This window comes from Haliaeetus albicilla, chromosome 8 (genome assembly GCF_947461875.1).
Source record: "Haliaeetus albicilla chromosome 8, bHalAlb1.1, whole genome shotgun sequence".
Classification (NCBI taxonomy): Eukaryota; Metazoa; Chordata; class Aves; order Accipitriformes; family Accipitridae; genus Haliaeetus; species Haliaeetus albicilla.
Window position 1 is genome coordinate 7,381,008 of NC_091490.1, and position 21,466 is coordinate 7,402,473.

Sequence of the window (21,466 nt, forward strand, 5' to 3'; positions counted from 1 at the left end):
AAAATTTCTCACCATGTATACATACATCAGGCTACAGATAATTTACTGTATTTTTTTCCCAGGAGAAAATGTATGTTCTTTAAAATAACGTAAGCACTATGAGAAAAGTTAGTAAATAAGACTTAAAAGAACAAGAGCTGATCAGCGATCTAAACCAGCAGGAACACCAGCAATTCAACAGCACACTTCCAATTCACATCAATATGTTTCAGTATCTTTGATGGGATTATTGATGCAGTAATTTCTGCAAACTAGTTTCCTGCTCTTAGCCATTTTATCACAGTTCGACATGAATCCAATGATGTTGATTATTGCAATCAACAAACACACTGCTCATACAGGCTAATAATTCTTTCAGTTATAAATAACAATTAGTTATTCTCTATTAGAACCGTAAATAGATTAGAGCTTAGAAACTCCTTTTTTTCCTTCACAAATCAAACACGGCTTTTTAGGCAGAGATATCACAGGTTAACTATAGCCAGTGGCTGAGGAAGTCCTCTGATTTGATCTTCTGCAGTAACAGGGAAAAAAAGCGTGCTTTGAGCTTACTCACAAAATACGAACTTACCTTCCCACAAGCTCTGCAATGATGCCTTCTTTTGGTGAATGTAAATCTGGCCTCACATTTCATACAGTTTGGTGCTTGAGAATCCGGAACCCAAACTGGAGCCACCTCACCCAAAGTTGTAAAAGGCTTTCTGGCTGGAGCTCCAAACTGACCAGCTCTGAGATCATTATCTGGACTATCTGGGGCTACTGCAAGGCACGGACTACTAGAAACTCCAGATTCATACTCTTCCAAATGTTCCCCATTAGTATCAGTAACAGAGGCATTTGAAGAGGTTTCACCAGGAAATGCATCTGTTGTATCCCCTAACTGTGTTTTACCAAAGACATTTTTGTTTTTACTATTACCCCCACAATTTGGGGGAACAAGGTCATTTTGTAAGTGGTCCGATAATGGCTTCGGAATCTGCAGTTTAAGATTTGTAGGTTGCTTAGGTCTTGCACCACCAAAAGGAACACTGATAGATTGCAGATTAGTCACTGGTTTTGGTGAAGTTTGCCCTTGCATGGATGAAACCTGACTACAAAGATTATGTAAATAATTTTTCTTTACGTGGTCACCACTGCTGTTTAAAATAAGACCACTCCCTTCTGTGGTCTCATTTCCTCTCTGTTCATAAACATTAGTGTAACATTCTGACTTGCTCTCCTCTATCTCCTTTTCCTCTGTTACTGAGTCTTCCTTGGAAGGTAAAGACTTTGGAACATGAGTAACAACTGGGTTCTGCATTCCATAGGAATCACAACCATTAGACAGAGAGCTTGCTGATGTAGCCATCACATCAGAGAGACTGGACCCTTCAAGCTCATCTATACCAGTCCCTTTTAAGTGTACGCCTGCCTCCATCATCCCATCTCCACCTTCTTTACTATTACTACATGCATCATCAGGCTCTTTCATCTGCAAAAGTCTTTCATTCTCTCCCAGAGTTTGCTTATTACTCATCTCATTCAACTTTGTCAGTTCCCAATTAGTCATCTCCTGAGACTCAGGGTAACACTCTGCCATGCTGAGCAATTCCGTTGTGCCAAGATTTTTATCACATTCAATGGCTTCGCTTTCAGTGGCACTAACATCCTCAGGGGCAAAATGTTCTACAATGTGTTCCTTATAATTGCCACTTCCAGCCATGTTAGGTTGACAAGTTTCGGTGAGCCCAGGTAGCCTAGACTGTAACTGTTGGGTTGTTTCCTGTTCTACAACTAAGCTTCCATTACTTGAACCAGAAGAAGAGTTTTTAGCTTCTAGATCCGTTCTCTGAGGAATGGCTTTACTAGTAAAATTTTCAACTGATACACAGTTTTCTTGTATTTTAATGGTACCATCAGCTGGTCTCTGTAAAAGAGTCACTGCATTAATCCCTGCAGTTGTAGCTTCTGAAAACAGCGAATCTTTACTCATATTAAAATCATCCTTTAATCGAGAGGAGGGGCATGCAACAGTCAGGCTTTCAGATGAAGCATTAATCAAATTACTTATAGAGTCATCTTCAGTGCACAGCCTATTTACTTGCTTTTCTGTATCTGTATCTTTTTCCATGGATCCATTTACAGTAACACTAAACTGATCACTCTGTCGGTTTTCATTATCCAGTGTAAAGCTAATAGTGTCCATTAGGGACTGACTGTTGTAATTTTTACAATCCAGCAAATCGCCACTTTGTAGTGTTCTTCTGTCACAGTTATGCATGACTGCCACCACTAGTACATTTTTCTCCTCTGGCAAGCAAGCTGTATTTCCACATTTCTTTTCTCCTGTTTCCACAGTGTTACACTGATCATCCCGATTACTATTCCTTTTAATCAATTGATCGTCTGCTGCTGCCTGATCATCAATCCACATGACTGGGGTCTCTGGGCTCGCGCTAAAATCCTTTCCATTAGCACAGTGATCCCCTCCTCCTGTTGGTGTGGTCACTGAATGAGACAAGGAGAAAGACTTTAATCTCTGTTGACATTCATTAGGAGTTGTAGCTTCATTAACACTGGCCACGGTCGGGTTAAATGACAGACGACGAGAAGGCGGATCTAGAATCTGATTCCACTTTGCACCCAATAGTGTAGGTGAAACAGCGGCATCTGAAAAAGTGTTTAAATAAGAGAAATTACTGTCATATTAAAGCTACAGGTTTTATTAACTCTGTTGTATTAGAATGCCCCAAATATAAAAGTAGAGATGTTCAAATATGGGCACAACAGTAAAACACTTCTGCCATAACTAACATCCTTGATCAACCGTTAGTAGTGTAATTGCATAATGTTTCTGGAACTCAAGAAGTTTAGAGCTACACCAATTAGTATCAGGTTGAATTTGCACAAGCAACTTTAAACTATTGATTAATATACTTTAGACAGCTAGAAATGCCTAGAAAGATTCCCACTCCTATAAAATGTTCAACATCCTTGACAGGACAGAAGTAGCAATTAGGCTAAGCAAAAAATTTAATACTTCAAATATGATAACTCTCATTATATGATTTATGTGACCTAATAAAACATTTCTATGCTTGAGACTCCCAAAACTGCAAAAGAAGCTTAAAATAAGGTTGCCTGATTTGTTTAAAATAAATGATTAAAATATTGCCACTAAGATTAAGCTTCACAAAACGTTTCTTTAAAAAGCGTACAGAAGATTTGCTATTAAAAGAGTGAGAAATTTTTAAAAAGTAAACAAGATGAATGGAAACAGAAGAGAATGCTACTAACAAATACTGAAGACACACCATGCAAAATTAGCAGATGTTTTTTGCAAGTCCTGAGATTAATTTGCAACTCAAAATCAAAAAGGGTATCACAGATCTCTCCCTCTTCAATGGTGTTCTCTGTAGAATACATCTAATGTGCATCTACTATCTTGTTCAAAATGACTCACCTTCGTTTTGCTCAAATTCATCTAAAACCTTATCGAGGTTATATGCCTCTGCTTGGAAATAGTTCTCCATTTGTCAGGGAAAGACCACCAGATTCTTGTCTGAACCTGCCAGAGAACAAATTACAATCAGATACTTAACCTTCAGTCAGTAGTGTTCCACTACATATTGCCCTGATTTAAGGGGAAAAGAAGTCCTTTGTAAATAAAATTTTACATACATTACATGCATAAATGAAAAGTATTTTCCAGGAATAAAAATTATTTGTGTGCTTAAACTTGCTTAATTCAGATTAACAACCTCCCCAAACTTGCTTTGGATTTTATTACCTCCAGTCTCCCACATTAATGTGTCTAACCATCAGACTCACCATAATGATAAGAGCAAAACTGCTCCAACACCAGTCAGAACATAGCAGTCTAGAGAACCAGAAGGCCAACTAACAATCTGAAGATCTGGCCTTCTTTTTCCATGCTACCACCAATTAGCTCATATGGCTTTGAACAAGTAGTTTAAACTCTCTGCGCTTCTGATTTTTTAATGTATACTAGGCTAGCAGTATTCCGTGTCACTCCTCATTTCCCAGAGATGCTTCAAAGATTCATACTTGTAGAAGTTGTTAAAGGACTTAATGGGTGTTACTTGAATCATGCTAGCTCTAAAATGCCTGCTTTAATAATCCCTGTTTCCCTGAAAGGCAGGCACTGGAAATCTAGCAAAATGCACAGAAGTAAATAGTCTCATCAAAAGACAATACTCTCAGGCTAGAAAAGAAAATGACAAGGGAGAAATGGAAGAAAAAAAAAAACACAATAAACCAAGCTTAAGTCATTAAGTAACTTTCTACAACTTCACATAATAAGTAATTTTTCACCCTAACAGTAGGAATATGGTTGTCTTGGTACCAAAGTCTTGTAGCAACAAGACACCTTGATTCATTTTTTAAAAACATTCACTACCAGCAAAGACATTTTCACTGAGAAATGTGTGCCATAACCTATATACCATAAAGAGAGACCTTGATTTGATCTCTCTGAACATCATCCAGAACAGCCTTATTCTCTTCAGAGTTGGCTTTCAATGTTGTGAAATAAGGAAATGGAGGAGGAGAGGGTGAGAACCTTGTTTTGCAGTAAGAAACAGTGGTAGACCTGACAGCTAGACTCCAGCTCAATTTAAAACCTGCTCTTTTACGCTAGAGATACAACAGACACAAGAAACACGTCAGAGGAAGTTTCCAATTTAAAACTATACTTTACTTTAACATTACTCCCATAGTATCTGGATTTGAGGAAAATATCAACCAGTTTTATTTCAATTACTACAACATTAAATACTGTTTTGTATTTATTGTGGGCAACAGCTACGATTAGGTTATTGGTACAAAAAGATAATGCATTAAAATACCACAAAATGCAGAGTTCAAGTTTTTAAGGTTGACCTCAAATTTGACACATGATGTTTTTAAAAGATGATCATGTTACAACATAAATACATTGCTATTTAATATAATCAGATCAAATCATGTTTTAAAGATGTATACAAAAGCCAATTTTAAAGAAAATTAGTGTAATGGCAACTTAGAAATTGCAATAAGCATCACCCAAAAAAAGACCATTTTGCAAAGAAATTCAGAGATGAACTAGACTTGTCACCTTACAAACTCCCAGATTTGTCCTCTGTTCTGGGATTTCAGATTAACTCCTTCTGCAAGGAAAATAGATGATTGGCCATGTCATTTACTATACAAAGATGCAAAGATTATAACATAAGCAACGGAAAAGCTGGCCACCTTGATCAAAGGTTGCATTTCAGAAGTCTAAAAAAGCTCAACACTTCACATTCTCTACCAAAAGCCAGGTTCTGACCTCTAACTGTGACAGAGTGTACTCCTTGATCCCCTAGATACCTACTGTAAGGTCCTCCTGAGTTATCCAGTCTGCCTACCAAGTCATTGTGTTAAAAATCTTTAATACCATTTTAACTGAAACAATTACATTTACTACACACATTTCTATTAAACCAAAATAATTTTAAAACCAGATGCTTCTCCTTAGACATACAAATACTGAATTCATTCAAACTACATCCAACTGCAAGAGTTTGGAGGTTCTCTTGCACGTTTATCTCCACCTCATTTCAACTCCTTAATAGGAAGCATCTTTACCAGCTCGGTAAATATCAAATATTGAAAAACTACTTAGAATCTGTCCCAATGCATATTTCACCTGAAATTTTTTTTTTCTATTCAGAGTTCTACACATCAACCAAAATTAACTCACTATAGTAATAGTTTTGTACAAAATACCATATAATTTCACATCCATTTATAATGTATTTAATTTACATCATAATGGTAATATTCCAGTCTAGCAAACAATTGATGAAGATGTGAATAATTATTCCCAGGCAAAGTCCTACTACTAAGGTCAATGATGCAAAGAGTATTTGTCAGTAAAGCACTGCAAGACTGGAAAGTGTCATACAAAATTTTTGTGTTCAAGAGTCAAACTGTTGTGCTGTCTGAAGCCACCACACTCAGATTTCCATCCACTTTCATAGTCAAAAAGGGCAAGGCATTCACTAGGACATAAACACACACTCTGCAGTATGGGTGGCCTCAAAGAAATAGGCTACAGGCATTGATTTTTTTTGTTTTGCTTATTTTAGAGAAGATAACGATTACTGACAAGCAAGTTGATGGGGAAGGAATGCTATGCTGATTATGTAGTTGCTGAAAACATGGTTTTAAGTAACTCTGGAAGACTGCATTTTGATTCTGTATAGCTTTCAAATGCTTAGAAAAATTCAGACCTGACCATTCATACAACTTCAAAACCTGACTGAAAGCCTGATAAAATTACTTCAGTACTAACTCAAATTTATGCACACTGGAGTAAGGAGAATATAACATTTCCTAAATTTAGTCCTATACTAGCTGTTTTTTCATTGTCATACAAATCAGGAACAAGATATGCCTAACCAAAGCAAGCAGTGTTAGAAGTTCATAATATAATAATTTTTATTTATTTCAGTCAGGGTTTGGCTTTTAAATTTTATATTAAGTGTGATTTTATAACATTAGAAAAATACAAATATTCAGACTTAGGAGACCACATGTTTAGCAATAACAAGGGCTTATAAAGAAGACTTAGAATTTTGTTCCTACCCCCTTACAATATCAATGGGGTTAATACTTCGCAGCATCTCTGTGAAATTAATATTTTATTAACATCCATATTATCTAATATTAAATATCTAATATTTGTGAGTTTAAATTTGCTCCAATATGACAGAGGTTTTTTCCTATATTTTTAAAAATTCTAAGTAGAGAGAAGTACGGGTAAACAAATACATGTAACCATATGAATTCTGAAGCTCAAATACTGGTGCACAAACATGCAATGTGCCAAAATCCAGACTGATGGATGCTTATAGTCCAAACTTAAGAGAGGAAAGACCTTTTACATCATTACTGTTATTTCACTTACTGATGTACCAGGATACATGGAGAATCTTTTATATTTAAACTCATAATCACTAAGCTGACAGCCACTCTAAATGAGATCTCATTGTTTACGCATGTAGGTATTTCATTATTATTATTATTATTATTATTATTAAGAACACAACAACCCTCCCCAAGCTTTCCGAGAAGTTTCTGTCCAAGGGCAAAACACACTGCCAAACCCACAAAAGTCCTTACTGCCCTTTTCCTGACAGAAAAGAAGGACGAGTACTCATGTTCCTGACAGATACCCGCAATGCTTCTTGACCAATACATTGTCAGCAACTCATATTTTTGCCAGTTTAAGATCTAATACTTCAACTCTGCATAGCCAGCAACCCAAGATCAAAACAGAAAACACAAAATGCTCTAACACAGCATGCTATAATAATCAGGTAGAATTTCATTTTATTTTGAATATTTTTATGAAATATCCAACATAAATAAAAAGAAACATATTCCTTTATAGGTCTTTGGAAACTTTGATTGTAACTCACAGGTACCACTATAAAAGTTTGGAACCATTTTAGAATTACTCTAGTCCAAAACTTCCTGCTAGTATAAAGGTTGAAATGACTTTTTTAAAGGATCCTTGATAGCTGTGAAACTCTTTAGCATTCCTCAACTATTCCAAGCCATGGCATGGAGAGAAGCTGACAAACAAACACAGAACTTAAACCCTGGAAAAGTGAGAATAAAAACATAAGCAAATCACGAAGAAATTTCAATGGCAATTTTAGCTGTATGCTGCCCAAAAGGAGACACTTCCTAAATTAGTATATACTGGGATGAACAATATGAAGAAGAGGATATTGTGCCAGTGCAAGGAAAAGGAGATATAAATCACCAACCCACTGAAAAGCGTAAGATTTTTTTTTTTTTTTTTTTTCAAAAATACAGTCCTCCATGCAATGATTTGGCAGAAAAGACTAATTCTAGGGGGGAGGGAAATTAAATAGCAAAATTTTTTTCAAATTTTAATTCTGTATCAAAAAAAAAAAAGAAGAAAAATACAATGGCTACCATCCACTTGTACAGTAAGCCCCGAACCCAAGATCACTTGTTACCCATTGCAGAGTTATCTCATGTCTTCCATGGCAAAAAGCTAATGAAAACATGCAGCCTGTCAATCAGATTATTTTCAAGCTCCTGTTGGATCACAGATCATGCGTAATTCAGAAACTCTGTGTTCTACTTATCAATTTCTTCATACAACAGCATGGACTTATCATCATCTTCATCTCTAAAACTTAAGAATTTATGGTTTATTCTACCCTCCCCTAATGTCTAAATACAAAGGTGCATTGTACCAGAATGTCTGTGCCGTAAGTATCCAGAATTACTATCCTAGTCATCACAGCATTTAGATATAAGACAAACTTTAATTGATTAGCGGGGAGGGAAGGAGACAAAAATAAAGGACAGAAAAGTCTTCCTTAAAATTAGATGGTATTCTGAACAGGCTTAACCTTGGAGATTGCCTCTCAAGACAGCTCAGATATCCCACATGCCAGCTTCTTCTTGGGAAATGAACTATACAAAGAGATAGGCCTTCTGTTATACCTGCAAAGCGGCAAGACTCGTATTTGTTTTGGTCTCTATGATAGGAATTATGTGACCCATGATCTTCTGCACTGCACATCCTAAATTACCCTCAAGATTTTTTCACCACTGGAGCTGACAGTCTTAAGTCTTTCAAATTTTCTTGACTCTAACAGTGGATGACCAGCACACAATCACATTAAAACGCTATAATAAAAAATGCACCAAAAGGAAATAATACCAACATACAACTATTAGCCTCATAGCAAAGGCCTAAAAATCAGAGAGCATGTAAAGAACCAGAATAATAACTTTTTATCATGCTGTCCTGTGTAGACTACCCTTTCAATATGAAACTGTGAACATAGACATTTCAGTAAACTCTTACTAAACAAAATAGTAAAGTAGGTTCTTATAGTCCTCATCAAAAATATATATGAAAGACTCCTAAGATGAAAGTCACAAGGGGCATGATGAAACTGAAACCAAACATTGCTCATTCAGCCTGATAAAAATCAGACATCCAGAAAATGTCATTTTCCCACAGCATGACAACATGGAATTACATATCACCTGGACAGATTAATTTATTAGATCTAGTGTTCCTAAGGACTTCCTTCAACCCCAAGAAACAATGGTCAAGTCCACATATTGTTCCAGCTCCCTTTAGCGATCTTTGTATTATTTGCCCCTGAGAGGAAGAAGTCAAGCACCTTAGCTGTAATGAACAGTTTGTTCAGAGAGTTCAGCAATAGCTGTTATTTTTAACTGATGAGATCTGACTACAGCACAGACTGAGGAAGACTTTGCCCACTTCCCACTATTCCCCAAACAAAATAAGACACATCTTTGCTCTAAAACAAGGCAATGACTCTCAATAAAAACCAAAACAACAAAATGCTAAAAATACTCCATCATATTCTACATAAGATATATATCCATATAGAGAGGTGTATGTGTATAAATATATACCCATAAGCATACATAAGAATACATGCATTTCAAGTACATATCCCTGAGCCATAATATTCTAGAGCAGAACTTGCCTCTTACCTTTTTCTCTTATATATATGTTAAGAAACGAATGACCCTGTGCCTACTCATGATGACTGCAGCACAACCAGCCAGTTCTGCTGAATCAGTGTGTTCTACTTGATCCTAGAAAGAAAATATAAACACGTATTTTATGATTGGTAATTCTGCCACAAACCATGTTTTTTCAACACATGACTGCAGCTAGCACGGGCACATTTGGCAAATGCTGCAAGCCTTCAAATGATTTGGATTACACTTACAGCTTTAAATTCAGGGATCTATACACTATGCCACTATAGCACTCCAATATTCTGGTGAAAAAAAATTGCTAATAAAAAGCACATTGCTACCTACCTACTATTATTCTTCATTTAACTGTAAACCCACAGAATGAGGCAGCAACTCCAACTGTCCTTGTATTCCTGATGACCTTGACTGTAACAATTTATAAAACTAGCCTCTGAAGTTAATTATATTACACTACAATAGGCCTTCCAAAAATAAAGAGCTAGTAGCTTTGATACTCAACAAAAATTCACAGCCTTCTGAATTCTGTAAACTGTATTCATCAGCTTCCCACTGATTTTGTTACAGCTAAACAACTGGTTTTGTCTTCAAATTATTCCCCCTACAGTCTTAGGTTCCCTTCATTTCCTAAAGGCTGCTTCTCTCAAAAACCACAATAGCATCAACCTTCAATAGCAGGGAGAACCCAAGCAAATAAAAAAGGCTTCGGAAGAAACTGTCTTGTTCTCCTAACTACAGCATTTCTAGAGATCAGGTGCTCATTTTCACAGGCTGCATCCTAACAGTCAACATAGCTCAAAAATCCAACACAGTCATGAGCAAAGAAAAAAGAGACTGGTTTATGATGAACAGTGCAAAAAGAACAAGGAGCGAGCTAAGTCAAATTCATGTTTTAAGGTTTTCTGGTTCTGGTATTTGACCTATTAGGTAGTTGAAATATTTATTAGTGCTCTGATGAAGCAGCAGCATATGTTAGAAAAGAAAATCTTGAAACTCCAGCAAAATGAACACAGCTTAAAAAAAAAAAAAAAAAATCAGTTCTCCATGCATGAAAGTGATATTCAGTGTTATACTACAATTTTCCCAGGGTTGTTTATTATTCTTTTCAGAAATAAGCTACAGTAATAATTCCAGGAAACTAATGAACTGAACAGTAGCACTCTTAGTAGTACTGTTTCCAAACTCAGAATAAAATCCCACAGCTTTGTATGCCAACAGAACCATTCCTGTAGGCAAGTAAAATTTCTGATGCCATCTATATTTCTAAGTCTATAAGCTAAGATGGATTTTGGATATTTGGCAAATAGTAGAAATTACTATATTACAAGGTTCTTCAGATAGGCTTTATATGCATGCATAAATGGAGGTGAGGGAAAAATTAATTCCACTGAAAGCCTTCAGAATTATGCGCTCTTTCAAAGGGATGTGAAGTACATGTGGCAGTGGGGCAAGGCTATCTGTACCACTACCATGTCCCCTCCTGGTCTGTAGATGGAAGAAAATGGTTCTGTTTCCACAACCCCTTTGAAAAGATAGATCAATTAATGACAATTCTGTTTGTGATTTATGACAAGGCCTGCCAACTGCATCATGAACATCAAACACATTTCACATGAACAAGTTGGTCATACATTAACCACAAACTTCAATCTTTACCAATCAGAAATGGATCAGACCTAGCAACCTATAGCTGAAACATGCTGTGCTCTAAGCCAACAAGCCTTCTAGGCAAGTGATATTCAGGGCAACAGTACAGCTTTATTATTCATTGTTTTTATTCTGATCCACTTTCCTTGTTCCATTCTTCCCAGATAATAACTTTTTTGTCCGTAACCATTCAACGCAGAAGAACACAGATCCAATCAATCGCTACCAGTCTCCAAAGAAAGCTTTGAAGAGATACTACCTGGAGGTCCTAGAGCTTTTTGTTTACAATTCAACATTTACTCTCGGCAGCCATTTCCCCTTACAAAGATCAATGCAAAAATCAAAGCATGCTTACAGACATGAATGTAATATATTTAAACAAAAAGTAATTTTTAAAAGGTAAATTACAAGGTTGGATTTCCTGAAAAAATGAACAAGTTGACAAAAGAGCCAAATTCATTTTCCAGTAAGAATTTAAGGTAAGAGAACTATATTAAAATAAAAATCAAGGACAAAAAGAATAACTACAAAGGAGAGTCAAGAATATTCGCAACAATGTATAACCTAGTGATTATTAGGTTTTTCATAAATCATATACACTGGTAAAAAAGAGCTCCATCACACTTGAAAAAAATACATACACTTCCACCTAAAAATTATGTGCCTACTGAGACCTAAGATCATTATAAATGAAGGAGGACCAATGTCTCTGCTGTTCCAGTTTGCTTACTCTGAGCATTTCACAGTTCTTATCTCTTCTGCTGATGGTTGGCTGAACTCTTCTGTCTCCTGCCCTACAGTGGTATCACTCAGGTGCTACTTTGGTTATACCCTACATGTATGATTTCCCTCAGGAGCTCCAAGAGGGCGACTGCCAATTACTGCAAAAGCAAAACAGAAATTGAAGAGAAATTTGACAAGCAGAGACGTGCCCAGAATAAAGAGAGGATGAAGAATAGAAGAAAAGAGCTCTAAAAATATAAAATTAGAAATATCTTCCACAAAAAAGAATGTAAAAAATGTTTACAACATCAAATGGAAGTAATCTGAACCAGCACAAATTGGAATAGCTTATAATACATGGGAAGAGACTGAAAAAGAAGCAATTTTGATACTATGTTAAAAAAATGCGGAAAAAGCTCAAAGCATGAAGAGATGCTAAAAAATGCTTCCATCTACTGGCAAGGATCCAGCTCTTAACTACACTACAGATTCTCTATAATGTACTACCAGTGAGAAGATGTCTTTGAGTAGGCAGGAACAATTTTGCAGCCATTTTAAGGCACTTCATTATTGCTAGATTAGTTGAACTAGGCATTATCTTAAATGCAAACCCAGATTTCAATGCTGGTATCTTTAACTTCCTAGATTGTCTACACTCTGGAACTATCAGATGGGAGATTCAGAGAGTCTAGACAGGGGATGTATTCAGGTCTCAACTTTGCAAGAATGAAAACTACAACAAGAAATTAGCAGGGGTTTACATTAATAGGAAAACAGCATACTTAAGCAAGAGGGGAAACAAAGTTTCAGGACACATGTCAGTTATACAATATGAAATATTTTACCTGATCAGTTAACCTGGAAGCTAAATCTTCACAAGTGGAAAAGATGGCATTTATTCATTCAAGTGATGAAATGCTTGGAATAATGGTACTTCACCATGCACCCAACAATTTTGTCACTTCAAAATGGTTCCTTCTTGACCTCTCTCAAATGAAGCAGCAACTTGCAGTCAAGTTTCACGTGAATGTGTGTTTGTATTGTTTTTTAAGAATTAATGTAAGTAGAAAGACTAAATACTATGCAGGAACGCTCGTCCCACAAAGGCAGTCCTCCAGACCTGTCTCAGGATACGCTGTCACAACGGCACCCACAATCTACATGGACAGTGTATGTCCATACTAACTGAATGAAAGCAAGCTTCATTCTCCACTGCTGTTACCGTTCCTGAACACAACATTGACTCTCAAACATTTATTAATTCTGTACAAAGACAAAGTACAGGGCTCCTTCTACCTAGTGTGTGCCAAATAAAAGGAAGGGTGGGTGTTATAAAATGTTTTGTGACACAGCAACAGCAATATCTGTCACACACATGAAGATGCCTGCAATGGCAAGGACTTCAGATTAGCCCCCAAATTAAACATTTCAACACGAATTGTTCTATTAATAAATTATACCAGCAGCCACACAATGCAAGCAGAAAAAAAAAATTGTTTTTTAAAATTTATTGAAGGAGACTCAGCAAATAACAACAGAATTTTTCAAAAATACCCTAAGAAACAGTTCAGGATTAGAAAATCCCATTAAAACTCACCATAAATCCATTTCATAAGAAATGCTAAAAACAGCAGCAAGAGATGAAATGTAACAAATATAAACAAGACACAGTTGCTGCTAATCCTTTTCCTGCACCAAAAGCTGAAGATGACCAAATACCCTCTGGTTTTATTTCCCATAATTCGCTGATGTTCCTACTACCCAATGTAAATTAACCAAAGAGCAGACTGGGGCATGGCAGGCTATTTCTGTGCAATACAATACTTCGTACCACCTCACTACCCATGAATGCTGACAAAAGATAAACTATTTCAATGTTGCAGTGGTTTGTCTTTTTTTCCAATCAACTGAACAAATAGAGATGGACAACACCCAAAGCAGAATACAGTCTCCCTAATTACTTCACTAATATTTGCATTTTTTCCCTTGACTTTTCCCCATGCCATTTTAAAGCTATTATTTTCACTTTTGTCTCCAGCCAAGTTTCCATAAGGAGACATTCACACATGCCAGAGCAGTAGTAAGGCAGTCAAAAGAGCAGCAACTTCAAAGAAGCGTCATACAACGTATCACAGTCAAAAGTAACGGGGAAACAAGAAAAATTACAGCAGCATTATCAACCTCTGTCCTCCAGTAAATAAGAGAAAGCAGCCCAACTGAAAAGGACACCTGCTTTATAACAGTTTACAGTAGAAAATAAATTCCATTTCCTACCCTTTTTACTATTTCAAGGAGAAAGAAATTGATTTATTTTCTTGACACAAAAAACAGCCTTGCCAAAAAGCCCGTACTTCCTCGGCACGCCGCAGAGGCAGGGCCCTCAGCACCTGGAGACAGGAACCATGCGTCCTCCTTACTTAACTACTTCTCCCTGCCTTGAAACATATCCATCCCTGGCTCTTTGGAAGAGCAAATAGATAGGTTTACACTGCAGTACTGCCCTTCCATGCAAGTTTTTCCAGAGGAATACAGATGGAAAAAAGAGAAAATCCTTTCCTGAGCTTACTCATATGCTCACAGAGCTCACTTCAAAATCTACTGTTTTATAAATCTAATGTTTTATAACACTTTGTTTCATACAACTCCCGAGTTCAAAATATTGTAAAACACCAAAAAAAATTAATGCACAGTGTATTAAACATAAATTTAATATGCAATCATGTTTCTTATCTTGTGCATAGATTCCATGTAATGTCATCAATGCAACAATGTGCTTTTTAAAAAAACCACTACATTTAACATACTGAACTGCAGCTGTTATTTAACTTTCTTCAAATACAAACTAAAGTAAAACAGAATAAATAGGTTTATGAGATGACTTTTTATGTTTCTGTATTTGAGAAACAAGGGGTTGACTATTAGAAGTTAATGTTTACCGGATTTGAAGAATAAAATTATTTGAAGTCACACACTATGTATCTCTGAGTGGATTAATCCTGTATTCCAACACTTTATTTTTCTTCTTTCTAATGTAGGGTAGAAAGAAGAGTGAATCCCAAATATACTGATCATTGTTTCAATGTTTCTTAGATTTGGGCAACAAGGGAAAAACTGACTAAGGTCCCCTAGAATCACTAATTAAATGCCTGCAATGGCCAAGGAACTGTCCTTTTTATAAAACCCACGAGGGGCTGATATTTGCAGGTGCCGTGAGCAAAATCTGTATCTGATAATAAAAGCAAGAATTGCCACGCAACCAGAATGGGACAGATGAAAAGGACAACGGGCAAAGAGGGAAACCACTTTGCTACCATTTACTAGCCCATCAATTCTGAGTTGTACCCACTGGGGAGAGAAGCTGCTAGAAGCGACACAATTTATGCACTCAGCTGCTCTTTAGAGAAAGGACAATCTGTACAGAAAAGAAGTCTGAAAGTCTATAGTCAGTTTCTTCTGAAGAGCAGAATCAGCTACTAAAGCTACCTATATCAACACACTTGGATACAACCTCTTTCCAACACTGCTGTGGTCATTTTTACTCATTTGATAGCTATGTAACATTAACAGTGTTCTAAAATCTTACACACACACACGTTTTTAAGAAATACCATTATTATAGACAGCAAACAGTTACTATTTCTCAAATCCTATGTTACGTAGAGCTGGATTACTATGCATCCCTGAAAATAAATTCAGAGATCTATAAATTTTTATCTCATACTCCCTTCAACCTGAAATCACCTCAAAGGAAGTAACTTTTAATTCCCATTTTTGTATTGACCTTTCTATTCATAACACACCAAGATTAAACTTATACACACACACACAATACTAACACACTATGAAACACTGTTGTCTTGTCAAATGTAGCAAAGTTCACTCCCATGTTTGTGATCATGATCCAACTACATTGCTGATGCTCACAGTGCATTACACCTCAAGTCATCTGTAACTAGTAACTCTCTCAATACAACTCAATACATCCACAGCAACACTGTGTACTGAAACTGCTATTTCTGAGTATGATTCTTATTTATGCTGAGGTCCATTAACATGCTTTTAACAGTGCTGAAGGGACTAAGCACTAACCAACAGAAATGGTGAGTAACATGCATCCAGATTTGCTGTAAAGCTTTTTTTCCCCCCATTGTTCCAGTGGTGCAATATACCAATCAGGACATGTACTTAAAATTTATGTAATACTCAAAAAGTTCTAGTTATAAAACTTAAGTGCCCATAATTCTGTATCACTGTTGGCAGTCACAGGAGATAAAGGCTTAACAGATTAAAAAAATTAAAAATTTGAAAGCATTCATTACTAATGAGTCAAAATACAGTTTTCAGAAATCTTACAGAGCTCTAGGAACACCAAATCCTCCTAAACTCAGATGCAACATTTCTCAGATAGTCCGAAAATGAGAAACCTCTGCCACTTCTTTTGTCCACTGATACAGTAATTGATTCTGCTCACCCACAAATCCCTACCTCTTTTCTTTACCTTTCCTTCTTAGACTGTAGTATACTCTTGTGTTTTGTTTTCTTCACCTGTTAGTCTTCTTTTCCCCTCTCAAACACATTCCTTCCTCATTCACTTCTTCCTGCATCCGTTCTCTTTCCCCCTACCCATGCTTTCTTCCTTCTCTGACAAAAAAATTGAGAAACCCCATATGTTTCAACATCACTGTTCAGATCCACTGGTATAAACTGGTTGTAAATAACCTTATTAACCACATGATACTATTCCTCACTTCTAGGAATGGTGGGAAAAAACCCAACAGCAACGGTCATGTGTCCACTTTGCAAACATAAATCAAAGTCTTTAGACAAAACAGCTATCAAAAAAGAAAAAAAAAAAAGTGGCCAAAATAACAGTCAAATCATAACACATCATTGTAACTGTCAACCTCCCTTCTACCTATCCTCATAGTTATTTACTGTCATCATGGCTCCTTCATGAATTCATTTAAACCCTCAGCCTTTTAGACTGTGAAATACAATTTTTGACACATACACACACTGGATGTTCAACATCCAGGATCAGCACAGCTGCCTGCTTCCCTCAAGCATCTATGTATTTGAAACCTCTAGTTAAGACAAGTTTCATTAACTACATAGGAGCCACTATTTATACATTTCCTCTAAGTAGAGGGTACAACTGCATCTACAAGCCATCTGTACAGAAATGAAGCTTAATGGGGGAAAAAACAAAAAAAGAGTGAGAGAGAGAGAAAATATAACCACAAAGGGCATTATAGGAAAAAAATGAGGGAACAAAACCACTACATATACATACATACCTATTGCCCATGAGTCTCAAGAAACAATTTCTAATTCTCATCATAATAAAATCCATGTTCATTCTACAGGAGTACACAAAAAGAAAAAGAAAAAAAATCTCTGTGCAAATTCCAGCAATAGGTTAAAATGCATCTTACAGGTGACTTGTTAACTAAAACTAAGGTAAATATAATATAGAGGCTATTATGTCAGTACACTAATACAATTACTTGAAAGCATAAGAGTATGTAGGTACACTGACACTTAAAGTTAAGTAATGTCCTTTTAAAGTTACATTTCTAGAAGAAAAGAATCAAGAAAGAACTGTGAAATGCATGAATTTTACTGGGGTTTTATTCAGACTTCATCATTTATACAAAAACACAGAAATGAAATTCCTACAATCAATGCAATGTGATGTTTCAGTTAAGAGGCTGTTTCAATATATATACTATTTAAAGCAATCTGTTAATAACATAACCTAAGAAGTGGGCTTTGCACATCTTTCAAGTTCACCAAACAAGAGATCATTAAAATACTCATTTTTAATTAACCAATATAGCACTCACAATGTAACTTTGTAACATGATGACAACCAATATGCTCTGCTAAACTATCAAACTGGCCAGCAAACAGAAACTGTAGCTATATACTAAAGTATAAACCCCAAAAAGGGTGTAAATCAGATACCTGTGCCTTTCTCTATTAAACGCAAGTCTCAGGAGCAAGCTATAGCATGTATTTCTACAGTATTACAGAAGAACATGCAATTTCAAAAAAACTGCTAGATAAATGAAAAAAGATTAATAGACAAAGAAGGAACTTGCCTCTTACGCGATCTCAATTCATATTAAACGTTCATTTATCTGCATTACAGTGCAGACAGGAAATAAAAAATTACATTGACATGATTGGTTTGCTGGGTATATTTTAACCATGTAATTCTTGTGTCTCCCCCATGCTACAATGAAAACTCAGTATTCACAGTCTCAGTAACACAAATAAGAAGAGGACTTAGGTACTGGTAAGTGTTCAGTTACTATTGCTTTTCAATTGTTTTATTTTTAACCTGCTCTCCTACAGAAATGAAGATTATGGGATCATATTGTTCACTTACTATTCTTGATGCTCATCTTTCAAAAAAAAAAAAAGTTCATTAAAATTAGTATCTGCACAGTAAAAACAAATCCCAATGACTGTCCTCCAAGGAAAAGCAAGCTGCTATATGTATTTTTGGCAGCAACCTGCTGGGCAATCAATACCCACACAGCTCTGGAAAAAACAGAATTATGGTGTTATGTGAGAAAGCTGGAGTTATTGCAGACGGTGAAGGAAGGGAAGAGATACTAAGGGGTAAAAAGGATTTAAATCTACAGAAAAACAAGCTTCTTTCATTCCATTGATGGTATAACAACATGCTTACCAAGGGTACATATAACATCAGATTCAGTTTACACTATAAAACTCATTCAACACATCTTCTAATTCAAAACAAAACATAGTTCTCTACATCTCCAGCTCTTGTAAGAATTTCCCTGCTACTTACACAATCTTCCACAAATTCTAAAGCATTATGGGTGGAAAATAAGTCCTAGCCATCAGAAACAGATCTGGCTTTAGATACCCACTGTTTCAGCTACAGCAATGGGAGCTCCTTTATCACTGGACCAGCCCACAGCACTGACTCAATCCAAGAACCACTAAGTTCTTTTGAGCATCGGCTTAATCAAGCCCAGTTCTCAGTCCTCAGTCTTGCATGACATCAGGCAACATGCTCCTTGGATCTGTAACGTCCTAAAAAGACAGGTAAACATTATCCCTATTCAACAGTTAGTGGAAGTGACACACACAGAGATCCAAGGTATACGCTCTTCTCTTTCACATCATGCTTATTTAAGAAATCATCAGCATCAGATATCTACCCCTCTTCCGTGATAGATTACTGAGGCCCACTTGCCTTTCCTTCTCTACAACACCTGCAGAAAAAGCAGACGTGCTACCTCTTCAGTCACTGCACTTCCCAATCTGGCGTAGAAAAAAAATTAATTTTATTTTGTTTAAATTGATATGCAAAGCTCAGAGCTGCAGAACTTGAAGAGGGAATACAAATTTAATTCTGCCAAGCATCTTCAGCAGATGACAGGGGCAGGGATTACCTAAGTCACCCCCACACAGATCACCAAAGTCTATCTCAGACATATTGGATGTACAGCACAGCCAAGATCAGAATGTGGTCTGAGCACAACACAGACCAGAGGAATCTAGATCACCAGAAACCGGCCCCCATGTTTTACTGCTAATGATACCATTCTTAAACCTTCCTCTTAAAATCCAACAATTCAAAAAAAAGAGGGGGGAGGGAGGGCAGGGAAGATACAAAAATCAAAGCTGTTACAGAAGAAAAGGAAACAGATGAGGGAACAGTTTCATTGTCCAGGTTAAAAGAAATGTAAGAAAAGGCTTCCAGTAATCTGACTGGCCAACCAATCAAGCAATAAATTTTATGCATATTCACATGATTTGCTAATTCTTCTTGAATTTATAACAACTATATACACTATAAATTCACAGTTTCAAATGGCTTGGCCTTTATTTTAGTTATCCTAAATCAATCTTCAAGATCCCACTTGGAGTGCAAACAGGTAAGTCAACACGTACGCCGAGTTCAAAGCAGAGTTTTGACACTACAAAACAGAATCTGGAAACAGAGGAGCTCCTCTAATAGTCAGTGTCATTCACAGATAAAGAAGCTATTATGCAATTTAGAAAGCTCTTTGATCTGCTTCTTATACTGAACATTACCAACTCCTTTTAAGTTCACATTGTACTTTTTAGAAAAATGTACCAGTGTATGTTCCTCCATTGATAATCTTATATGAATTTTCTAATGTATTTCACCCATCTTACTTCCCGAAATAAAATTTTAAACTTGGAGTGAAACATAAATGTTGTACTCAGAGCACATGTATAAAGATTTAGTTCTATTATTTATAAAAAAAGGCTTCAGTATACCATAGAAGTAAATAAAACCTTTCCTATTACAGTAATTTTTTAAATTGCAAGAATCCAGAAGTAAGGCTTATAAGTATTACTAGGGAAGCTATGGCACTTCTAGAATTGATAGAGCACACATGAATCTCTGACACAAGTATGGCCTAATTTCAACTTATCATCTGATAGGAAACGACCTCTGGATTCTTTGTACACTGGGAAGAGGGACGGACAGGTTCCTCCCAGCTACCACTTCACTAATAAAAAAAAGGCACTGAACTCAAGACATAGTAAATATTTTGCCTTTTTATGCAGGCCCACAACTGCTCTTTGGCAAAATTGAAGAAGTCAGTAAGTAAGACTCACAATGAAACATTACCAGTAAGTATAGTCATAATTTGGTAGATAGCATTTCTTTTCTAACTCTTGATTGGACAAGGGATTTTCTCAACACAAGCAAAGGCTCAAAACATTTCCAGCATCTCTGATCATGCCTAATTCCTCTGTTGCTAATGAAGAATAGCTAAAATAGTTACCAAACTGAAATCTACAACACAGAAGTATTTTCATAGCAGAAAAAAACAGTTCCAGCTTTGTCTATGTAAGGCTTTAGTGCTTTTTTCTTACTACTGTGAATGTCATTCAGCTCAAGCCAGGTGAAAAAACAGGAAGACACTATCAAAGACACATTACTGCATTATTTTCTATACAAAGCCATACCCTAAACCAGGGTGCAGCATCACTATCTTAAGTATCAGTTGATGCCTCAAGCTTCCACTAGAATGCTTTCCACCTTTGTTACTATGTTGGAACGAAAACAGTAACAGAAAACCAACAAAACAATTTTAAGAAAAATTATTAACTGGCAATACCATTTCCAATTGTAAAGTCCTACTCAACTTCATTATGCAATCAATCTCTTAAATTCATCAAGCTTCCTGCTGATATTAAAAGGAGGGGGGAAAAGTACAGAAAACAGAAGCAAAATATATACTAGTAGCATGCAATACAATTCTTGAAAGAAAAACCTAGACAATCCTAGCAGAGCATGCCAGAATGCTTCTGGACCTTCAGTGTATTCCCTTAAACAACTGATACTATGGTGACCCCACTGACATGTAAGATAGATTTGTAGCTTCAGTTGCCATCAAAATATCAGAGGTGTAAGCAGTATTAACACATATAGCAAACAAGACAAAGATATTTTTATATTCTATGTACAACATAGAGACAGAATATAGAGGGTACAGCCATTAGCATTATCTGCAAATAATTC

At 36.2% G+C, this 21,466-nt stretch overlaps 1 protein-coding gene across 2 annotated transcripts in view; it reads right to left on the reverse strand.

Moving 5' to 3' along the window:
* Positions 1-21,466, reverse strand: part of ZFYVE9 (zinc finger FYVE-type containing 9) — a 63,728-nt gene that overhangs the window by 37,684 nt on the left and 4,578 nt on the right. Inside the window, exons 2-4 of one of the 2 annotated variants that reach the window (XM_069788741.1) lie at positions 9,544-9,648; positions 3,443-3,547; positions 572-2,649 (exon numbers count right to left, since the gene is read on the reverse strand). In XM_069788741.1, the coding sequence (XP_069644842.1) occupies positions 572-2,649; positions 3,443-3,512 (2,148 nt within the window). In that variant the 5' untranslated portion in view covers positions 3,513-3,547; positions 9,544-9,648. The remainder of the gene's footprint in view (positions 1-571; positions 2,650-3,442; positions 3,548-9,543; positions 9,649-21,466) is intronic. The other variant, XM_069788742.1, reaches the window with a different exon arrangement.